General features: G+C 44.1%; 1 protein-coding gene across 1 annotated transcript in view; it reads right to left on the bottom strand.

The window, feature by feature from the left end:
• The window catches only part of WHAMM (WASP homolog associated with actin, golgi membranes and microtubules), a 38,829-nt gene that overhangs the window by 14,079 nt on the left and 796 nt on the right, over window positions 1-23,954 (bottom strand). Inside the window, exons 2-5 of the mRNA XM_075858064.1 lie at window positions 10,902-11,075; window positions 9,634-9,784; window positions 2,268-2,437; window positions 234-399 (exon numbers count right to left, since the gene is read on the bottom strand). Of these exons, the coding sequence (XP_075714179.1) occupies window positions 234-399; window positions 2,268-2,437; window positions 9,634-9,784; window positions 10,902-11,075 (661 nt within the window). The remainder of the gene's footprint in view (window positions 1-233; window positions 400-2,267; window positions 2,438-9,633; window positions 9,785-10,901; window positions 11,076-23,954) is intronic.

The raw sequence follows: 23,954 nt of genomic DNA, 5'->3' as shown, positions 1-23,954 counted from the left end.
ATTTCAAGCTCCATCTGTTGAGTAACCAATTTTTACATATTAACATGAGAAGTGGTTTTCTTTGCATTTCTGACCAGGTGGTGGAAACTGCTCCTGATGTATAACCCGATCATATCCATAGGGTATAATGGGCCTAACATAAGCTGAAATAGTGTCCGTTTGGCTGCTATGTGTCAGCATAATTAGTTACCACTGCTAACTCACAGCACAAGAACAGAAAAGACCCTAGTTACCTTTCATTTGCCTTCGTAGTGTATTCAGTTCTGTTATAAGCAACATTTCCTCATGCTTCAATATCTCAAATTGAACATCATATAGTTCTAGCTGTGTCTCGTAGTACTGCAACTCCAGGCGATCTAACCATGCCATGGCCCCATCAGCTTCACTCAGATTTTCCATCTGTAAGAGCAAGTATAGGTTGGTCACTAATTTTTCAAATAACTTATGCTAATCTAATAATATACCTGAAATACTTATTTTGTAATTTACTTCCTGCTAACATTTAGTTGTTCTACCCATGAAAATTCTGTGTGAAGTTACTGTCACAAGGTGTCTGCCTTCCTGGTAATCTGCTGTCCACACCCTGTTAAGAAAAATTAGTCTCTAGTTGCAGAGCAAAGGAGACAGACTGCAGGTAGTGGGGGCGTGTCTCTTCACCACCAGCCCATACTAGTCTATGGAGAGGGAAGGAGGGAGCAGGAGTAGAGTGAGAAAGACACACAAAGACGCTGCTGTAACTGCTGGTAAGTGTTATATCTCACCCCAGTGCTGGATTCTCAACTATACTGCTCAGTATGGCTGTATAATCTCCTCCACGCTGCAGTGTGTGTGTGTGTGTGTGTGTGTGTGTGTGTGTGTGTTAGATAGAGCTAGGAGAGCAGGATTGTCCTCTTCTCTGTGTGTAAAGAAGACATGATGGCAGTTAGGCTCCGCCCACTAGCTCAGGGAAAACTGAGAATAAGAGAGTCTGCAGAGGGGAAAACTGCTTAAAAAAAAAAAAAAATGCAGAATAAAAATTATATAATGGGCAGAAATAGTGTTATTCCTCATGTAAACACATATGACGGCTTATTCTGCAAAGTCACCTGAAAAGTTCCGCCTAAAAAATATCGGCTTGCTGATCCTTCAATTCATAAACTACTTAGCCCAAGCTACTTGGAAGAACTACTAAGGCCCCATACTCTTTGCTGTCCTCTCAGATCAACAGGCATGAATAAACTGTTAAAAGCCAGGATCCACCGTAAGACATTTGGAGGCAGAGATTTCCGTCATGCAGCCCCCACTCTCTGGAACTCCTTACCTGGATCAATCAGAGAGATGATATCCTTGGACACATTTAAAACAAAACTCAAAAATGCACCTGCTCAGTTTGGTATTTGAGGGAAAATAACACACTCGCTCTCTACACAGGGCACTATAACAAATTGATTCGTTTAGACCCGTGCTGCGCTTTAAGTCCCTTGTAAGAAAAGCAATGTTTGGTGTATGCCTCATCACATTTCTGTTTGCAAATAGGGTGCATGGAACCCTCATCATTCAAACCTTTATGACATATAATACCAAAAGGCCATAAATGTCTGTGGTGAAAAAAAAAACTTTAAATCCTACACCACTTTTAAAATCTAATAAAATTAAAATACATTGTGCCATGCTGCTGTATACTTTCTACTCAATTCTCCATTCTGCGTGTTCTGTCTCTTTCTCCTCAGCTATTAAATGTATCTAGTATCAGCGACCACGTTACTTATATAAGTAATAGACATAATAGCTGTGGAAGAAAAAAAAAAAATGGGAATTATTAACCCTACAGAGCCACTGAACTCACAGGTAACCATCAGCCCTCCATTGATAGGACCAATCATAAGAATATCCCCACTCCCATGAGAAAAGCTTGACATAATAGTGCAGCATGTTACGCTATTAAGACAGGTAAAACAACTGACACTATAACGGAAACCTGAAATGTCAATGGCGCCATTGGGCGCCCTTGGTGTTCGTCGTGCAATGGATCGAGTAAAACAATGGAAAACCAGAACACTGATGTGATCATAGCCTAAAAATAGCAGGAAAGGAGTGACGGTTATCTCCAGTGAAATATGTTGGGGGAATTACTTTGTGCGTGTGTCTTACTATCGGAAGGGAAGGAATTATCTTATTTCCAGTGCCCTGTCTTCTAGTGACTGGAATAAAACCATTCATTTGTGTTTAGTAGAACGAGGAAATAAAGAAGTTACGGCCTACAAAAAGAAAACATTTCTGGATCATACACTTTGCTTGATATCTGCCCTCTTCTGATTCAGGCACAGCTCCTTTGATCTCATATGCTGAAGACTTTCTTTTGCCAACATGGATTTGATCCTCTCCAGTCTTGGCATTGCAGAGGCCCAAGTGGCTTGTCCAAATCTCCTTCCATCCAGCTCCAATTGTTTTTGCATTGCTGTTAGAAAGATACATTTCAACATCATTAAAACACGAAAGACTCAAAACAGTTTAATAATTAGTTTCTTAAAGAAGCTTTCTCATCTTGCATGTTTATAGCATTTCCACAGGAGATGCCAAAAAATCCCTGATAGGTGCGGGTCTCAGCTATTGGGAGAATGGGGCTAAAAAAATAAAATCACAGGACTACATGACTAATACTACTTATAATTAAAAGGGGTTGTCCTATCTGAACAACACCTGTCAATATGCCCTATTAGGCCTTAGCCAGATGGGACAACCTATTTAACAACTTAACCCCTTAGTGACCAGCCCATTTTAGGCCTTAATGACCAAGCTATTTTATTCGTTTTTCTATAGTCGCATTCAAAGAGCTATAACGTTCTTATTTTTTCGTCTACATAGCTGTATGAGGACTTGTTTTTTGCGGGATTAGTTGTGCTTTTTAATGGCACCATTTTTGGGTACATATAATTTTTATATTAACTTTTATTAACCTTTTGGGGGGGGGTTATAAAAAAAAACTGAAATTCCGCCATTGTTCTATGCGTTTTTAAATTGACGCCGTTCACTATGCGACGTAAATAACATGTTACCTTTATTCTATGGGTCGGTACGATTACAGCGATACCACATATGTAGATGTTTTTTTATGTTTTACGACTTTTGCACAATAAAAACACTTTTGAACTAAAATTATTTGTTTTTGCATCGTCGCTTTCCAAGAGCCGTAATTTTTTTTATTTTTCCATCAATGTAGTGATTTTTTGGGCTTGTTTTCTGTGGGACAAGACGTAGTTTTGAATGGTACTGTTTTGGAGTGCATGGGACTTATTGATTCATTTTTATTATTACTTTTTTGGGGGGCAATGGAAAAAAATTGCAATTTCGCCATGGTTTTTTGCGTTTTTTTTTACGGTGTTCACTTTGCGGTTTAAATTACATATTAACTTTATTAATCGAGTCATTACGGTCACGGCGATACCACATATGTGTACTTTTATTTTTTTTACACTTTTACTAAATAAAACCACTTTTTATGGAAAAAAATGGATTTATTTTTTTACTGTACTTTTTATTAATAATATTTATTTCACTTTGATGACTTATTTTATTAGTCCCACTAGGGGACTTTACTGTGCGATATTCCGATCGCTGCTATAATGCTCTGGTATACTTCGTATACCAGAGCATTATTGCCTGTCAGTGTAAATCTGACAGGCAATCTGTTAGGACGTGCCTCCGGCGCGTCCTAACAGGCATATGTCCAGGGCAGACCTGGGGGCTTTTATCAAGCCCCCGGCTGCCATGACACCCCATCGGAGACCCACGATTTCATTCGCGGGCCGCCGATGGGTGACAGAGGGAGCTCACTCCCTCTGTAAACAAAGTTAAATGCCGCGGTCGCTATTGACGGCGGCATTTAACGGGTTAAACGGCCACGATCGAAGTAAACTGCGATCGCGGGCATTGGAGCAGGAGCTCAGCTGTCATCAGACAGCAGAGCCCCGGCTCCTGCTTGCACGGGAGACCCATGCAGGACTTAGACTAGGCTGACGTGAAAAGGCGTATTAGTGGTCACTAAGGGGTTAACTACCAGAATGTTTCAACCAGACACTTCGTAGCAATTGTGCAGTTATGGTGGTTTAACAGCCGAAAAACCCTCGGAAAACCCCTTCGATCTCCCACTGTACATTTATAATGGCATGGGTTTATAGCCCAGGGCCACGTGCCGTACATATACAGTGCTTAGTCCTTAACCCCTTAATGACCGGGCCATTTTGCACGTTAATGACCAAGGATTATTTTTTGTTTTTTCACGGTCGCATTCCAAGAGTCGTAACTTTTTTTTTATTCCGTCGACATAGCCGTATAAGGGCTTGTTTTTTGCGGGACGAGTTGTATTTTGTAATTGTACCATTTTTAGATGCTTACAATATATTGATTAACTTTTATTAACTTTATTTTAGGAGAGAATTGAAAATAAGCAGCTATTCCAGCATTAATTTTCACGTTATAAATTTACGCCGTTTTACTATGCAGCGTAAATAACATGTTCACTTTATTCTATGGGTCGGCACGATTACGGGGATACCAAATATGTATAGGTTTTATATGTTTTTTCTACGTTTGCACAATAAAAAGCCTTTTAGAAAAAATTTACTTGTTTTTGCATCGCCGCATTCCAAGAGCCGTCATTTTTTTATTTTTCCGTCGATGTGGCCGTACGTGGGCTTGATTTTTGCGGGACAATGTGTCGTTTTCATTAGTACTATTTTGGGGTACATAGGACTTATAGATCAACTTTTATTTTACTTTTTATGGGGGGAATGGGAGAAAAGAGAGAATTTTGCGGTTGTTTTTTGCGTTTTCTTTGGACGCCGTTCATCCGGCGGTTTAATTAATGTGTTCATTTTATTGGTCAAGTTGTTACGATCGCGGGGATACCATATATGTGTATGTGTGATTTGTTTTGACACTTTTACTAAATAAAACCACTTTTTGGGCAAAAAAAGTAGTTTTATTTGACTTTGACTGTAATTATTATTATTTTTTTTTCACAAAACTTTACTTAACTAATTGACATTTATTTAAGTCTCACCAGGGGACTTCACTATGCGATCTACTGATCGCATATATAATGCTTTGGTATACTTCGTATACCAAAGCATTATTGCCTGTCAGTGTAAAACTGACAGGCAACCTATTAGGTCATGCCTCCGGCATCGCCTAACAGGCAGATGCTGAAGACAGACCTGGGGGTCTTTGTTAGACCCCCGGCTGTCATGGAAACCCGACGGCGACCCGCGATTTGTTTGCGGGGGCGCCGATCGGGTGACAGAGGGAGCTCCCTCCCTCTGTCAAACACATTAGATGCCGCTGTCACTATTGACAGCGGCATTTAATGGGTTAAACTGCCGGAATCGGAGCGCGCTTCGATTCCGGCAGTTGCAGCAGGAGCCAGGCTGTGTATAACAGCCGTGCTCCTGCCGCTGATCACGTGGGTACAGTGACAGTACCCGCACTATCACAGGACGGATATATCCGTCCTCCTGCGCGAACTGGCAGCTGCTGAGTCTGTTAAGGAGTTAAAAGCTTAAAGGGTTTTTCCGGAAGCAAACAATCACATTTAGTTAAACTAAACAATGCAAAACAAGTAACTTTGCAATATACTTACATTGGATCTGATGAATGTAGCGGTGTATCCCATCTTCAGTCACGTGACCGCTTGCTAATCCAAAATGGGTACTTCCTCTGCAGACCCGTCCATTAGCTCCGATAGCCAAGTTCCTGTTTCCGGTTATCAGAGTGTACGGTTACGTCACAAATGATGTAACTGCACCACGTGTTTCCTCATCTGTTTAGCCACGTCCGGGCGGTCCGCAGAGTTAGCAGGTTTGCTGCTCCCCGGCGGCATTTAGCTACGTGATTTAGCATTTAGCTCAGCGTGGTCTCCGGTCATGTGATCGTTGTGACAACCTGTCAAAACGATCACATTGCTCCTAACAGCAGCGCCTACGCGCAGACTGTGAGGAGCTCTGTGATACAGCTGTCTAGAGACATCTGATATCACGGAGCTTTCACCCGGAGACCACTCAGTGTGGTCTCCGGTCATGTGATCGCTGTGACAACATCACATTGCTCCACCCAGCAGCGCTTGCGCGCCGACAGTAAGGAGCTCAGCTATGTGAACGATGTGAGAGCCTGTCACAGCGATCACATGCGTGCCGACGGTAAGGAGCTCTATGATATAGCGGTCTAGAGACAGCTGTATCACTGGGCTTCAGAGTGGTCTCCGGTCAGGTGATCGCTGTCACAGCGATCACCAGTTGCATCTTCTTCTCTCTGGCAAACTGCCAGAGAGGGAGAAGAATAATGTAATGTAAAAAAAAACACTTCTAAAAATTTCTATAAATAAATTTGTTTATCTGCTACTTGGCGACACAGGTCGACCAGCCAAAGATCGCTATGTCCCGTAGCCTACATTACATGTAATAAAAGTCAACGTGGTTATGTCGCAACGCGCAAGTTGCCACGACATGACAGTTGCAAGAAATCCAAACTGTCGCGTCGCAGTTTCTTGCAGGTCGCAACGCGACCACAATGACTTTTATTACTTGCGGTGTAGGCTATGGGACATAGCGATCTTTGACTGGTCGACCGGTGTCGTGGCCAAAGTCACCATGGAAGGGTATGTTCACATTCAATCTCAAAAACGTCTGAAAATACGCAGCTGTTTTCAAGGGAAAACCGCTCCTGATTTTCAGACGTTTAAGCCACTCGCGATTTTCACTGCATTTTTCACGTCCGTTTTTGGAGCCGTTTTCAATAAAGTCTAAGAAAAACAGCTCCAAAAACTTCCCAAGAAGTGACCTGCACTTCTATTTCACGGCCGTCTGAACAGAACGCCGTTTTTCCAATTGAAATCAATGGGCAGATGTTTGGAGGCGTTCTGCTTCCGATTTTTCGCCCGTTTTTCGGGGTACAAGGCAAGTCGATAAGATTTTACAAAACTCATCTCCATGCTGCAGACATTTTACACGGCAGATTTTCAAATCTTTGAAAGGTCGTTAAATGAATACCTTGGGGTCTACTTTCCATAAAGTAATCATTTTTGGGGTGTCAAAGGGGTTTTCCAGTGCACAAAAATGGATGGCCTATCCTCAGGATAAGCCATCAATATCTGATGAGTGGTGGCCCGTCTCCCTGCAGATCGGCTGTTTTGAAGGGGCCACAGTGCTCGTACGAGCGCTGCTTCCCTCCATTTCCTTTACTGCTCACACTGTGAATCACGGACACACTTGTAGCGGCGGTTCACATTATTACAGTATAAACTTGAATGGGAGAAAGCTGTAATACTGAACCGCCGCTACAAGTGTGTCCGCGATTCAGTGTAAGCAGTAAAGGAAATGGAGGGGAAGCAGCGCTCGTACGAGCACTGTGGCTCCTTCAAAACAGCCGATCAACGTGGGTGCCGGACCTTAACAGATCAGATATTGATTGCCTATCCTGAGGAAACCGTGTCGGAAAACGCGTCAAAAAACGCCTCCTATTGATTTCAATGGGAGGCGGAGGCGTTTTTACCGCTCGTGGGAAAAAGAAGCGACATGCCCCATCTTCGGGCGTTTACGTCTCTAAACCCCCATTGACATCAATGGGAGGCAGAGAAAGCGTTTGATCACTGCGTTTTTGCCCGTGGCGCTCAATGCCCACGGGCAAAAACACTGCGAAAAACGCAGCAAACGGCGTGCAGGCAGATCAAAATCTGCCTCGGAATTCCAGACAGAATTTTCTGCCTGCAAAAAAAAACTCAGGTGTGAACAGGGCCTAATACAGGATTTCTTGAAACAGATCCAGCAGCAGGTGAGGAAAACGTGCTGACTGGATTGTGTGTACCAAGATGTCTGACATAGGTGGAATGGACAGACTTACATTTATCAGGCTGTGAAAGGGGCGGGGGAGGGAGATGGGTGCCTGTACTTAGATCAGGGATAGATGGAGGCACAAAGGATAATGATGATTATTAGTGTGTAGGACCGTGTGCAGGGAGGGAGCTGCCTGGAATTAGAGCAGGGAATGATCCTGTGACCATAAAGGGGCGTGGCAGTTTGCAAATAGCTGAATGATTTGCTCCTGAGATGCAGCAGGAGATCATGGGTATGGTGGGTTACAAGACAGGAAACAGCCTGGACCAGAAGCAAGGGATTTAAACAGACAGAAAGAGCAGCAGTGACGATGGAGATCAAACAGAAACTGGTTAGAAGTCGAATAGGGGGTATTAGGGAAGGCAAACTAAGGCTGGTGGACACTTTTTAGATTTTTTTTTTTCCTGGACAACCCCTTTAAAGGGCGGGTTCCCACGTAACGAAAGTGCTGCGGAATTTCCACATCGGAAATGTGTGTGAAAATTCTGCATCATTTAAAGTAGCAGCAAAGTGGATGAAATTCAGAAAATGACCCAGCATGAAATGTTAATAAATTTACCTGCAGAACAGAATTTAATTCCGCTGCATGTCAATTTATGCTGCGTTTTAGTTGATTTTCCGTTGTGGGTTTTCCCGATTGAACTCAATGGGGATGCAAAACCTGCAACAGAAAGCAAAGTGTTGCGACTTTTGCGGCGTATTCGCAGGGATGACACCGCAAAAAAAAAAAAAAAAACGCAAATACGGGAAGAAAAAAAATTATCATACTTACCCAGAACGCCCTCTTTCTTCCTGCAGTCCAGCCTCCTGGGATGACCTTGCATCCCATGTGAACGCTGTAGCCAATCACAGACTGCAGCAGTCACATTGGTTGCAGGGTCATCCAGGGAGGCCGAACCAGACTGCGCAGGGGGGACGCGTCACCATAACAACGCCCTAGGTAAGTATGAGCAGTGTTTACCTCTGCTTTCCGCAGCGGAAATTACGTTCGCCATTACATAGTGACCGAACTAATTAACAATTCAAACAAGAGAAGTGAGGACCCTGATCGCAAGAGCTTACAATCTATGAGGAAATAAGGTGAGACACTAAATGTAAAAAAGTGCTTGTTATAAGTACAATGGTCCGGCCATCTTTTATACACACGGGGTGGTACACATAAATCTGCATGAGCCGGTCACCATCCAGTATCAGTGTATGACAGACATGAAGTGCATTAGGGTGCAAGGAGTGTGGGGGATACGGCTGAATGAAGAGGTCAGGTTCTGATGACCAATGTAAAAGGGGGGGGGGTCAAGGAAAGGAGTCCGATTAGGGAATCTGATAGTCCGGTCTAAAAAGAGATGTGTTTCCAGGGCACGCTTAAAACTGTGGATGTTGAGAATTAATCGGATTGTCTGGGGGACCGCATTACAGAGGACTGGTGCAGCACGAGAAAAATCTTGGAGACGGGAGTGTGAGATTCAAATTATGGAGGATGTTAATCTTTAATCGATGGCAGAACGTAGAGCCCTACGGTGGAGGACAGAGATGAGGGTGGAGATGTAAGGAGGTGCAGAACTGTGGAGAGCTTTGTGGGTGAGAGTAAGAAGTTTGAATTTTATTCTAAAGGGAATGGGCAACCAGTGCAGTGACTGGCACAGGGTAGAGGAATTGGTATAGCGGTTGAAGATGATCACATGCTCTGCCATGATACATGCCATCCTGAAAACAAGGCTATAGGCATCCAGTTTATACCTAAACAATAACTCCACTACAGTTCTCCTACCAGACAGTGCTTTTGAAGTCTCCTTGAAATAATTCACAGTTATATTCTGTATCGAGCGCTCAGCCTCTTCTGCAGTTGTGTTCCATTTATCAGCTTCTTTTTGCAAAGCCTCTATGCGTTTTGGGCCTAAATCATCAAGTTCCAAGGATTTCTGTGTACATAAACATACGGGCTGTGTTATAGTTTTAAATTCTGTAAACCTATTATAGGTTTTTATACCTGCACCTAGAAGTGCATTTGCATATGTCTTACATAGAAACAACATAGTATTTTAAGATCCTACATAGAAAAGTATCGTTCTTTTTGCTTGGATTACATCCAGAGTAAGGTTTGTTCACACATGGCACATTTGTTGCGCAAGTTTCTGTAAATGTGCTATACATATTCTCATGGGAGGTTTCACTTATATGGATTTCTTTTTACTTTTTGAGTGTCCTGTTGAGCCGTTCTTCAGGTAATTTTAGTGAATGAGACAAGGGTTTACCTGTCCTTGGATGAGTCCACAGCTTGGAGCTACAGCAAGGGCTTTGACCGATCATATTTACCGTGGCTCAGCAGCGAGGTCAGTCAGCAAGTTGGAAGCATGAATAAGTAGCTACTAAATTGTGTGTTTTACGAGGGCTAGACAGGGGCTGAGCACTAAGATTAATAAGCGTCCATTTTCACTAAGATACCCCTCATGAATTTCAGGAGGACTACCGTATGATGTAATCTAGAAGAAGAAAATCACCCTCACATTGCGCAAAATGTATAATGTCATTCTAAAACGATTGGTCCAAACGTACAGAAATATTATGGTGTCATATTTCGATAATTTTTTCCAACTTACATACAGTACAGTCATATTCAATAATGTTAGCCAAAATGGAAAAAAAAAATTGTGAAATAAATTAAAATGGACATAAAGTGTAATATACATTTAGAACCCTTATAAACAAATGGACATTATAAGGAAATATTTTCCAATTTCTCTGAAGTTGGATTTCCTGCTTTGCTTCCAAGTCTTGACTAACCGCATTTGTCTCCGTGACACAGCACGTCTGTCAGACTTCTAGAACCGTGTCACTAAGATGATGGGATTTTTTTGAGATAAAAGTAAAATGTGCATTGTAGATTTCAAATTCAATAAGCGCCGGCTGCATTTGGACTGATACAATTGCAAATATAAATCACTTTGACTATAATTGGTTCAAAGTACTCTGTAAACAAAGCCCTTGAGGACTCCAATAGAAAAAGCTTAAAAACAGATAAAAGAAGTAATTCCCTACCAGTATTTCCAGCTTGTATAATATTGCAAGTTCTCTCATATCCCTGAAAGGCTGCAGTAAGTATTGGTAGAACTGGGTTGCCACGGTAACTAATTCCATAAAAGATTCATCTTCTTCCTCATAAACTTTAAGTAAGGACATCATTTTATCCGCATTTTTGTGCTGATGAAGAATCTAAAAAAATAAAGAAATAATAAATTGGTGTAAGCCATCATTGTGCAGGTCTACTGGTTTGTGTTTCACAGAAGTTAACCACAAATATTACGATTTTACTCTATAAGTAACAAAGTTACAAGCGAACAGTCAGATTTTTTAATTTTTCTTAACCATACCATTTACAATGGTGTATGCTGGATCATTATTTCTTGAAATCACATTATAATTCCACAGACAATACTGTTCTATGCTACATTTATTGGGTGGGGGACCCACAAAAATCAGTTTGCACAGTAAAGTAGTAAAAGGCCTGTGGATCCAAGAATCACATGGAGACGAGTAGAGTCAATCAGTGGCTACTGTATTACCTAAATGTAAGTGTATGCACTAAGTTACTGCACGGAGCTCCATGTACTGGCCTGCTATCCACTTGTACTACATGCTCCGTACCGCACTCTCCCTGCACTACATATACCGTACCGCACTCTCCCTGCACTACATGTACCGTACCGCACTCTCCCTGTACTACATGTACCGTACCGCACTCTCCCTGTACTACATGTACCGTACCGCACTCTCCCTGTACTACATGTACCGTACCGCACTCTCCCTGTACTACATGTCCCGCACCGCACTCTCCCTGTACTACATGTCCCGCACCGCACTCTCCCTGTACTACATGTACCGCACCGCACTCTCCCTGTACTACATGTACCGCACCGCACTCTCCCTGTACTACATGTACCGTACCGCACTCTCCCTGTACTACATGTACCGTACCGCACTCTCCCTGTACTACATGTACCGTACCGCACTCTCCCTGTACTACATGTACCGTACCGCACTCTCCCTGTACTACATGTACCGTACCGCACTCTCCCTGTACTACATGTACCGTACCGCACTCTCCCTGTACTACATGTACCGTACCGCACTCTCCCTGTACTACATGTACCGTACCGCACTCTCCCTGTACTACATGTACCGTACCGCACTCTCCCTGTACTACATGTACCGTACCGCACTCTCCCTGTACTACATGTACCGTACCGCACTCTCCCTGTACTACATGTACCGTACCGCACTCTCCCTGTACTACATGTACCGTACCGCACTCTCCCTGTACTACATGTACCGTACCGCACTCTCCCTGTACTACATGTACCGTACCGCACTCTCCCTGTACTACATGTACCGTACCGCACTCTCCCTGCACTCCATGTACCGCACCGCACTCTCCCTGCACCACATGTACCGCACCGCACTCTCTCGGCACCACATGTACCGCACCGCACTCTCCCTGCACCACATGTACCGCACCGCACTCTCCCTGCACCACATGTACCGCACCGCACTCTCCCTGCACCACATGTACCGCACCGCACTCTCCCTGCACCACATGTACCGCACCGCACTCTCCCTGCACCACATGTACCGCACCGCACTCTCCCTGCACCACATGTACCGCACCGCACTCTCCCTGCACCACATGTACCGCACCGCACTCTCCCTGCACCACATGTACCGCACCGCACTCTCCCTGCACCACATGTACCGCACCGCACTCTCCCTGCACCACATGTACCGCACCGCACTCTCCCTGTACTACATGTACCACACTCTCCCTGTACTACATGTACCACACCGCACTCTCCCTGCACCACATGTACCGGAGCGCACTCTCCCAGCACCACATGTACCGGAGCGCACTCTCCCAGCACCACATGTACCGGAGCGCACTCTCCCAGCACCACATGTACCGGAGCGCACTCTCCCTGCACCACATGTACCGCACCGCACTCTCCCTGTACTACATGTACCACACTCTCCCTGTACTACATGTACCACACCGCACTCTCCCTGCACCACATGTACCGGAGCGCACTCTCCCAGCACCACATGTACCGGAGCGCACTCTCCCAGCACCACATGTACCGGAGCGCACTCTCCCAGCACCACATGTACCGGAGCGCACTCTCCCAGCACCACATGTACCGGAGCGCACTCTCCCTGCACCACATGTACCGCACCGCACTCTCCCTGTACTACATATACCATACCGCACTCTCCCTGTACTACATGTACCGCACTCTCCCTGTACTATATGTACCACACCGCACTCTCCCTGTACTACATGTACCACACCGCACTCTCCCTGTACTACATGTACCGCACCGCACTCTCTGTACTACATGTACCGCACCGCACTCTCCCTGTACTACATGTACCGCACCGCACTCTCCCTGTACTCCATGTACCGCACCGCACTCTCCCTGTACTCCATGTACCGTATCGCACCGCACTCTCCCTGTACTCCAAGTACCGCACCGCACTCTCCCTGCACCCCATGTACCGCACCGCACTCTCCCTGCACCCCATGTACCGCACCGCACTCTCCCTGCACCACATGTACCGCACCGCACTCTCCCTGCACCACATGTACCGCACCGCACTCTCCCTGCACCACATGTACCGCACCGCACTCTCCCTGCACCACATGTACCGCACCGCACTCTCCCTGTACTCCATGTACCGTATCGCACCGCACTCTCCCTGTACCCCAAGTACCGCACCGCACTCTCCCTGTACCCCATGTACCGCACCGCACTCTCTCGGCACCCCATGTACCGCACCGCACTCTCCCTGCACCCCATGTACCGCACCGCACTCTCCCTGCACCACATGTACCGCACCGCACTCTCCCTGCACCACATGTACCGCACCGCACTCTCCCTGCACCACATGTACCGCACCGCACCGCACTCTCCCTGCACCACATGTACCGGAGCGCACTCTCCCAGCACCACATGTACCGGAGCGCACTCTCCCAGCACCACATGTACCGGAGCGCACTCTCCCTGCACCACATGTACCGCACCGCTGTCTACCTTCACCACTTGTACCGGACCGCTGTCTACCTCTACTACATGTAATGGACTGTTATCCACCTGTACTACATGTACTGTACTACTCTCTACCTGTACTATGTGTGCTGGACTACTTTCTACCTTTACCACGTGGGCTCGATTGCTCTTTACAGGTTTTAGACGTACTGGACTGCTCTCTACCTATGTCAGGATGAGGTGTTCTTCTGGACAGGTCTCCATTTTATTTTTACAGAATATTGTTTACTGTATAAGACCCTGAAAAAGCTCCTGTCCTCTATATAGTGACTTAGCAGCTTCTAGAAGCATTTTTATATGCCATATTCATGTGATATAATGGTCAGAATAGTGTTGTTCCTCATGAACATGCACGTATGACTGGGTGTTACCATTTGAGGGGGTGTTCCCAAGCAGACAATGTTCAATCAGTGCTGAGAGTGTGAGACAGTGTAGGGACACACCCCTTTGACAAGGCGAATGGTAACCCCCAGTTGTCAATGTATTCATATATTTGTAGGAGGAATAACAGAGATATAGCACAATGCAGAGCTCTAACAAAGTATGTTCCAGAATTGCTATTTCATTGGGAATAAGACATGTCATGAGAGACAACAGTTCCGCTTTAAATTGGCAGGGTTGTTTTTATGCATAACCTGTCCTGTAAATTATTCCCCATAAAATAACAATTCAGGAGCAACTTTTCTCAGACCCCGCATTGTGCCATTCTTCTTTTATTCCTCCTGTGTGTACAATAGAATTGACATTTGCCTGCCTTCAGTGCCAAGACCTGTTCTGATACGCCACTAATACTTTCTTTACAGAGCCTCGTGGTGATGTGGCATCCAGGTGACGTTGATTAGCCAAGACAAAAAAAATAATAATTAAAAATCGAAGGATACCGTGGTGTGTTGAGATTGGCTGCATCATGGAGGACAGCATACTGCAGTAATGAGAAGTTTAGCTATGAACCCAGTACTGGGGTGAGATAAAACACTAGAAGCAGGATCATTGAGGACATTATACAGCAATGAGTAGTGTAGCTGTAAATCCAGCACTGGGGAGAAATATAATTACTAGAAGCTGCTGCAGAGGTCTGTGTCTGTGTCTCTTGCCTCCTCCATAGACTTCTATGGCCAACTGTAACCCAATCCCTGAGCAAGTCAGTCTCAGATTTTAGCAGTAAATTGAGAGTGAGTGATCACTGCAGGAGGGAGGGTGGAGAAAGAGGTTCTCTAACAAGATATATTACAAAGTTTCTTATATTCACTTGTACTATTGATTTATGGCAAAGTTTGTTAAAAGGTTTTTGACCATTTAAAATCCAGCAGGGATTTTTAATTGGTTAAATATCTGGCTATGTATGGCCTCTGATATGGCTATGTATGGCCACAATATAACCACTGAGACCAGAAGGAAAATTGCCTGTGGCCTGGGACCAAAACATCATAGTAAGTGCGGATTTACACAATACGTCCGTGCAACGCGCGTGGGGCAGTGCAGTCTGTCCGTGAATTTTGCGTAGCGTGAGCCCGCTGCGTAAAACTCACGACAGGTCCTATATTTCTGCGTTTTTCGCACATCACGCACCCATCGAAGTCAATGGGTGCGTGAAAATCACGCGCACCACATGGAAGCACTTCCGTGGGACGCGCGTTATTCGCGCAACAGCAGTAAAAGAATTAATGTAAACTGAAAAGCACCACGTGCTTTTCTATTTACAAACATCCAAACGGAGTGTCATAATGATGGCGGCTGCGTCAAAAGCACACAGCCACTCACCATATGAATATGACATACGGAGCTGTTAAGTGCCTTTTGCGCACGCAAAACGCCGTGTTTTTTGCGTGCGCAAAACGCACACGCTCGTGTAAATCCCCCCTCACTGCTAACATATATCACTAAAAAGCATGTCCACCTTTAAAGGCTACGTACACCTTTGAGGGCATTTTTTATATTTTTATAAATAGATTAGTCCGTGTGTTTAGTGTAACTTTGTAATTAGTCTTTATTTTAAAAAAAAAACATTTTGGAGATACAGCTGTTCTGTGTTCTCTATACAGAACAGCTGTATGGCTCGTTTTACACTAAATCTATGAGTCCCGTGGACCTAACGAACTTAGATGTGATCAATTACAGGTAGATCCGACCCGCCGACTCTGAACCCATCGAGTCCGCTGGACTAACGGATTTCAGTGTAAAACTAGCGATACAGCTGTTCTGTATAGTTTGTCCCGAACAGCGGTAGCTCCAAAAGTAAAACACTTTCAATAAAGAATAATTATAAAGTTACACTAAACAAACTGACTAGTCTGCCCTCAAAGGTTTACATAGCCTATAGGATGCAGCCTATTTTAGCCTTAAAGAGGCTCTGTCACCAGATTTTGCAACCCCTATCTGCTATTGCATGTGATCGGCGCTGCAATGTAGATTACAGTAACGTTTTTATTTTTAAAAAACGAGCATTTTTGGCCAAGTTATGACCATTTTTGTATTTATGCAAATGAGGCTTGCAAAAGTACAACTGGGCGTGTTTAAAGTAAAAGTACAACTGGGCGTGTATTATGTGCGTACATCGGGCGTTTTTAATACTTTTACTAGCTGGGCGTTGTGTATAGAAGTATCATCCACTTCTCTTCAGAACGCCCAGCTTCTGGCAGTGCAGACACAGCGTGTTCTCGAGAGATCACGCTGTGACGTCACTCACAGGTCCTGCATCGTGTCAGACGAGCGAGGACACATCGGCACCAGAGGCTACAGATGATTCTGCAGCAGCATCGGCGTTTGCAGGTAAGTAGCTACATCGACTTACCTGCTAACGCCGATGCTGCTGCAGAATCAACTGAAGCCTCTGGTGCCGATGTGTCCGACACGATGCAGGACCTGTGAGTGACGTCACAGATCTGCACTGTCAGAAGCTGGGCGTTCTGAAGAGAAGTGGATGATACTTCTCTTCAGAGCACCCAGCTAGTAAAAGTATTAAAAACGCCCCGATGTACGCACCTAATACACGCCCACTTGGACTTTTACTTTTAAACACACCCACTTGGACTTTTGCCAGCCTCATTTGCATAACTACAAAAATGGTCATAACTTGGCCAAAAATGCTCGTTTTTTAAAAATAAAAACGTTACTGTAATCTACATTGCAGCGCCGATCTGCTGCAATAGCAGATAGGGCTTGCAAAATCTGGTGACAGAGCCTCTTTAAGGATTTAGTGATTTTTTTTTAATTGTTTTTGGCACATTGCAAGAGTCAGATCATTGTTATCTTTTCATTTACATAGCTGTATGAGGACTTGTTTTTTTACAAGAGTTGTATTTTTCAATGACACCACTTTGGGGTATAAATAACTTACGGATTAACTTCTATCAACATTTTTTGGGGAGGGAATGGAAAAAAGTAACTATGCTTTTGTTTTTTGCATTTTACGACGACACCGTTCGGCATAAATAACGTGTTACCTTTATATCTATTAATCGGTAAAATAATGGCGCTACCAAATATGTATTTATTTTTTAATTCTACTTTCATGTAAACAGTTTTTCTGCCATCGCATTACTTATTTTTTTTCTCTTGATGTAGGCGTAGGAGGGCTTGTTTTTTTCGGGACGAGAATTTAATAGAACCATTTTGGGGTACACAGATTAATACTATACTTTAACTTTTTTTTGGAATTGGGGGAAATTTGTTCACATATGGTTTAACCCGTTAAGTGACCGCCCATAGGTGTTTTTACAGCGGCCACGAATGAGCTTTATTCCAATGCAGTAGCCTTTTAACAGTGCTGCATCGGAATAAATAAGCACCACCGGGACCAGGTAAATCTCCCTGCTCTCGACTACCGGAGTTAGCTGAGGGCTGGGAGCAGACCTGCTTGAGCGGCCGAGATTGATATCAGTATTGATTCCGCTCATTTAACCCCCTCAGATGCGGTGCTCAATAGCGAGCGCCGCATCTGAGTGGTTTTAGAGGGAGCGGGCTCCCTCTCCCACCCTGCGATCGCAGGGTGCCAGTGGTTTCTATGGCAGCCGGGGACCTAACAAAGGCCCCCAGGTCTGCCTCTAGTTGATGCCTGTTCGGGCATGTCTTAACAGATGCCTGTCCGTTTTAGACTGACATGCAGTAATACACTGCAATACAGAAGTATTGCAGTGTATTATAAAAGCAATCAGATTATCGGACTACTAAAAAAAAAAAAAAAAAAAAAAGTTAAAACATTTAAATAAATAAAAATCACAAGTAAGCCATTTTGTAAGGGAAAAGGTGTTTTTTTTTTGTTTTCTTTTTTATTATGAACAAAAAAAGAAATAAAAAAACGTACACGGTTTTGGCATCGCCATATCCGTAACGATCCTACCTATAAAGATATTACATTATTTAACCCGCACAGTGAAAGCCATAAATAAAAAAAAAAATCCAGAATTACTGTTTTCTGTTCATCCTGCCTTCATTAATATAGTATTAAAATTAATCAACAAAAGTCGCATGTACTCCAAAATGGTACCAATAAAAAAAAAAACAAGTCGTCCCGCAAAAAAAAAGCCCTCACACAGCTGCATCGGCAGAAAAATAAAAAAGTTATGGCTCCTAAAATATAGTGACACAAAAACAAATAATTAAAAAAATAAAAATAAAGTGTTTTTACTGTGTAAGGCCCCATGCACACGACAGCAAAAAACCTGCGGTCCGCAAAAACGGAGCCATTCACTTTCATTGAACAGACACCTTTCCGTAGCACTACGGAAGGGTTTCAGTGCCGTGGAAATGTTCCGGGAATTATGGAACATGTCCGTTCTTTCGCATTTTGCGGGCCGTGCTCCCATACTTTGTATGGGAGCACGGCCCGAAAATGCGGCTGTCAGTCAGTGGCCGGCCGTGCCCGCAATCGCGGGCCGTGATTGCGGGCACGGTCGTGTGCATGGGGCCTTAAAGTAGTAAAACACAAGAAAAACAAATTTGGTATCGCCGCAATCGTAACAACCCGCTGAATAAAGTTATGTTATTTACACCACACGGTAAACCGTGTAAATTTAAGACGCAAAAAAGTGTGGCGAAATTGCTGTTTTTTTTTATTATCCCCCCCCCAAAAAAAATTAACAAAAAAGTCAATCAATAAACTATATGTACCCCAAAATGGTGCTATTAAAAAATACAACTTGTCCCGTAAAAAACAAGACCTTGTACAGCTATGTTGATGGATGCAAAAATACAGTTATAGCTCTTTGGATGAGACTATGGAAAAACGTAAAAAAATAGCTTGGTCATTAAAGAGTCTCTGTCACCACATTATAAGTGGCCTATATTGTACATAATGTGATTGGTGCTGTAATGTAGGTTACAGCAGTGTTTTTTATTTAGAAAAACAATCATTTTTGTTGGGGTTATGACCTATTTTAGATTTATGCTAATGAGTTTCTTAATGAACAACTGGGCGTGTTTTACTCTTTGGCCAAGTGGGCGTTGTGGAGAGGAGTGTATGACGCTGACCAATCAGTGACCAATCAGCGTCATACACTTCTCCCCATTCATTTACACAGCAGCATTGCGTTCTTACTAGATCGCTATGTGCAGCCACATACACACATATTAACGTTAATCAAGTGTCCTGACAATGAATAGACATTACCTCCAGCCCAGCCAGGACGGGATGTGTATTCAGAATCCTGACCACGTCTGTAGCGTCTGTGTGAGACTACAGCACAGCGAGATCTCGCTGTAAATAATAGCTTACAGCGTAATCTCGCGAGACGACGCCTGCTGTGCAGTAAATCACAGAGAAGTGTCAGGATTCTAAATAGACATCACGTCCTGGCTGGAGGTAATGTATATTCATTGTCAGGACACTGCAGTAATGTTATAGTGTGGTTATGTGACTGCACAGTGATATAGCTATATCGCTATCTGCTGAGTAAATGAATGGAGAGAAGTGTATGACGCTGATTGGTCACTGATTGGTCAGTGTCATACACTCCTCTGTACAACGCCCACTTGGCCAAAAAGTAAAACACGCCCAGTTGGTCATTAAGAAACTCATTAGCATAAAGCTAAAATAGGTCATAACTCCGACAAAAATGATTGTTTTTCTAAATAAAAACCACTTCAGTAACCTACATTACAGCGCCGATCCCATCATGTACAATATAGGCCACTTATAATCTGGTGACAGAGCCTATTTAAGGTCTAAAATGGGCTGGTCATTAAGGGGTTAAATAACTGGTTGACTTAATTACAATTGCATCGATACCATATATTTGGGTGTTTTTAAACACTTCTGCAAAATGAAACCACATTTTATGGATTTTTTGGTTTTTAAACTTTAGTTATTTAGTCCCACTAGGAGACATATAATGCTCAGTATAACAAAGCATTGTTGCTTGCAAGTAATAATCTGGCATAGAGTTGCACGATGCATCGAAACTTCGATACCATGCACCCTCAAACGGTTCGATACCGTTATTTCATGTATTTCGATACTAAGCCAAGTATAGTAATACATGAATGTACTTCGGAGCGGGGCACTGGCTGTATTACACATCTGCAGCCCTGCTCTGAGTCCTGACAATTGTGTGCGGTCAGCATGAGGTGATGCGACCAGCACTGCACTAATGAGCACCGGAACTGAAGACAGAACATGCCGGGCGCACTGCAAAACAACCCCAGGTTAGCTATTCAGTGGCCAGAGTCAACTGCTTCCGGTATGTACGTCCGGCGCTCAGAGGCAGCCAGAGCGGCTTAACGGTGTGGGGTCCGGGTGTCAGACCACCACAGATCATGTACTGATGACCTATCCGGTGGATAGGTCATCAGTTGACCATTAGTGGACAACCCCTTTAACTAAAGGCATTCTAGGACACACATGTATGTCAATTTGCACGAAGAGTTTGAAGGGGCAGTGCGGACACAAACCGGTTTTTCATGCTGATGACCTGTCCTGTGGATAGAATTACTAGAATTGTTTTATTTATTTTGTTTTTTTCATAATAAAGCATTTCGTAAGGGGAAAAATGTATTAAAACTTTTACATTTTTCTTTAACTTTTTTTATTTAGTCCCACTAGGGGACTTTACTGTGTGATCATCAGTACACGATCAGTGGGGGTCCGAAACCTGGACACCGCACTGATCAGCTTCTCCCACCACCTCCAGATGTCCGTGCCCGAAGCAGATGGGTCCGGTCACAGCACGGCAGCCGAGCAGCAGCTCTGCTCCTATTCAAGTGCTTCCGGAACTGAACACCAAACAACATCCGATGCTCTGAGACAGCCGATCGGTGTGGGGTCCAGCTTTTGGACCCCCCACCGATTATATACTGATGACCTATCCTTTGGATAGGTCATGAGTATGACAAACCGGTCCGTGCACAGACAACCCCTTTAATTCCTTCCTGACATCCGCCGTTGGGTGGGGGATTATGGAGCGGGCTCACTGGTTGAGCTCGCTCCATAGGACGAATATGTCGGCTGTGTGTTACAGCCGACACTTCCGGGTAACTAGCGCGATCCCGCTAGTTTAACCTGTTAAATGCCGCGGTCAACAGCGACTGCAGAATTTAAGTTACTAAAAACAGGGAGGGCGACCCCCTGTAATGTTCCAACGGACCCCCAGTGGCAAGATCGGGAGGGGTGCCGTTGGTTGGCATGGCAGCCTGGGGGTCTGATGAAGGCCCCCAGGTCCACCATCTTTGTACTCCTCTGGCAGGTCTTCATAGGAGAGGGTCAGAATCACAATATACTACAATACATTAGTATATTGTAGTATATCGAGCAAGCGATCCAACGATCGCTGGTTCAAGTCCCCTAGGGGGCCCAAGTAAAAAACACACCTTTTCCCACAAGCACAATGTAAAAAAAGTTAACATAACTGGTATTGAGGCGTCATTAAAAGTCTAAACTATTACAATATATCATTACTTAGTCCGCACGGTGAACGATGTAAGAAATAAAAAAAGTGTAAAACGTCAGAATTGCTGTTTTGGGGTCACATCGCCCACAAAAAAATTAAATAAAAAGTGATCAAAAAGTCCCACAGATCTCATGTACCCCAAAATGGTACCAATAGAAACTACAGCTTGCCCCGCAAAAAAATAAGCCCTCATACAACGAAATGTCGGAAAAATCAAAAAGGTTATGGCTCTCAGAACGTGGCGACAAAACTCATTTTATTTTTAACAATCAGATTTTCCTTGTAAAAGTAGTAAAACGTATTAAAAAAAAAATTATATATATATAAATAAATTTGTTATCGCTGTAATCGTATTGACTTGCAGAATAGAGTTAACGTGTCGTTTCTACCGCACAGTGAACGCCGTAAAAACAAAACCACCCAAAATATTCGCTGTTTTTTTTCCCTATTCCGCCCCACAAATATTTTTTCCCCAGTTTCCCGCTACATTATATGGTACAATAAATGGTGCTGTGAAAATCTACAACTTGTCCCGCAAAAAATAAGCCCTCATGTGGCGATATTGATGGAACAATAAAAAAAAGTGATTTATATATAAATAAAAGAATTGCTTGCCTTTGTAAATACATTTATCTTGAATCACTTCTTGTATTCTAGTCCAGAGCTGCATTCACAGTTGCCAACCTCTTCCAGAAACAACCAGCACAATCTTTTTGTCAGCACTTCCACAACTTAGCGTAACTAAACATTCAACAAACTTCTGAAGTGTTAGGGCGGATTCAGACGAACGTGAGTGTTTTGCGCGAGTGGCAGCAGCGTGACAGCTCCGTGTGTGCTGTTCGTATGGTGCGCGGCTGCGTGATTTTCACGCAGCCGCCATCTTTATGACACTGTTTGGATGTTTGTAAACAGAAAAGCACATGCTGCTTTTCTGTTTACATTCATTCTTTTAATCGTCCAACGGAAGGGCTTCCGTGTGCTGCGCGTGATTTTCACGCACCCATTGACTTCAATGGGTGCGTGATGCGCAAAAAACACACAAATATAGGACATGTCGTGAGTTTTACGCAGCGGACACACGCTGCATGAAACTCACGGACTGTCTGCACTGCCCCATAGACTTGTATAGGTCCGTGCGACCCGCGTGAAAACCACGCGGGCTGCACGGACGAAAGCCACGTTCGTGTGAATCCGCCCTTATAGTGATGTCAGAAGTTTTGATTGGTGGGGGTCCGAGCACTGAGACCCCCACCAATCACTAAAACAAAGTGGCAGAAGTGCTCGTGTTTCTGTTCGGCTCTTTCTGGAGATCAATGTAGCGGAGAACAGGCTCAACAGAAAGTCTATGAGCCCGTACACCGCTACATCAGCTATCCGGAAAAAGCCGAACAGAAACGAAACAGTTCAGCGCTCACACGAGTGCTTCTGCGGCTTTGTTTTAGCGATCGGTGGTGGTCTCCGTGCTCAGACCCCCACCAATCAAAATCTCTGACACGTCACAAGTTTGTTGAACGTTTAGTTACCCTTTAATTGAGCTCCTACAATACAGCACCAGTTCTAATCCCTTTACTGTACAGTGAATTGTAATACAGACATTTTCCAGAATGCAGATCACCAGAACAACCAAAAGTGAATTCTTAGATTTCAGCTCTGAAGGTTGCAGATTTGTGAATGCAACTCTAGATTATAATACAGACTGTGACTTAGGGATAGGCCTCATGCAAACTTCCGGCGGCCGTTAATGACGGTCGGCTTCCGTGTGCAGCCCGTTGTTTCACGGACCAAATTCAATGCAAAGGCAGAGACTGTTCCATCAAAAACAGGCAGGAGTAGGACCTGCACTACTTTTGACTGAACGGCCGCACGGTTCCGTTAAAACAACGGCAGTGTGCATGGCCGCATTGAAATGAATGGGTTCAGGGTGGTATCTGTGACAACGGATAGCACCCTGAAGGAAAAAACTGAAGTGGGCAGGAGGCCAGTACAAGATTAACTTTATGTAGATTAGTTTTATTCATAAAAGATGGACATGCTTCTGATATGTTCTCCTGAGAGGTGGTGGCCCCTGAATTGCCTCTGCTTGGAACACCCCTATAAGGAGAACTGCTCAG

Source organism: Rhinoderma darwinii, chromosome 3 (genome assembly GCF_050947455.1).
Source record: "Rhinoderma darwinii isolate aRhiDar2 chromosome 3, aRhiDar2.hap1, whole genome shotgun sequence".
Classification (NCBI taxonomy): domain Eukaryota; kingdom Metazoa; phylum Chordata; class Amphibia; order Anura; family Rhinodermatidae; genus Rhinoderma; species Rhinoderma darwinii.
This window is presented reverse-complemented; position numbering and strand designations above follow the sequence as displayed.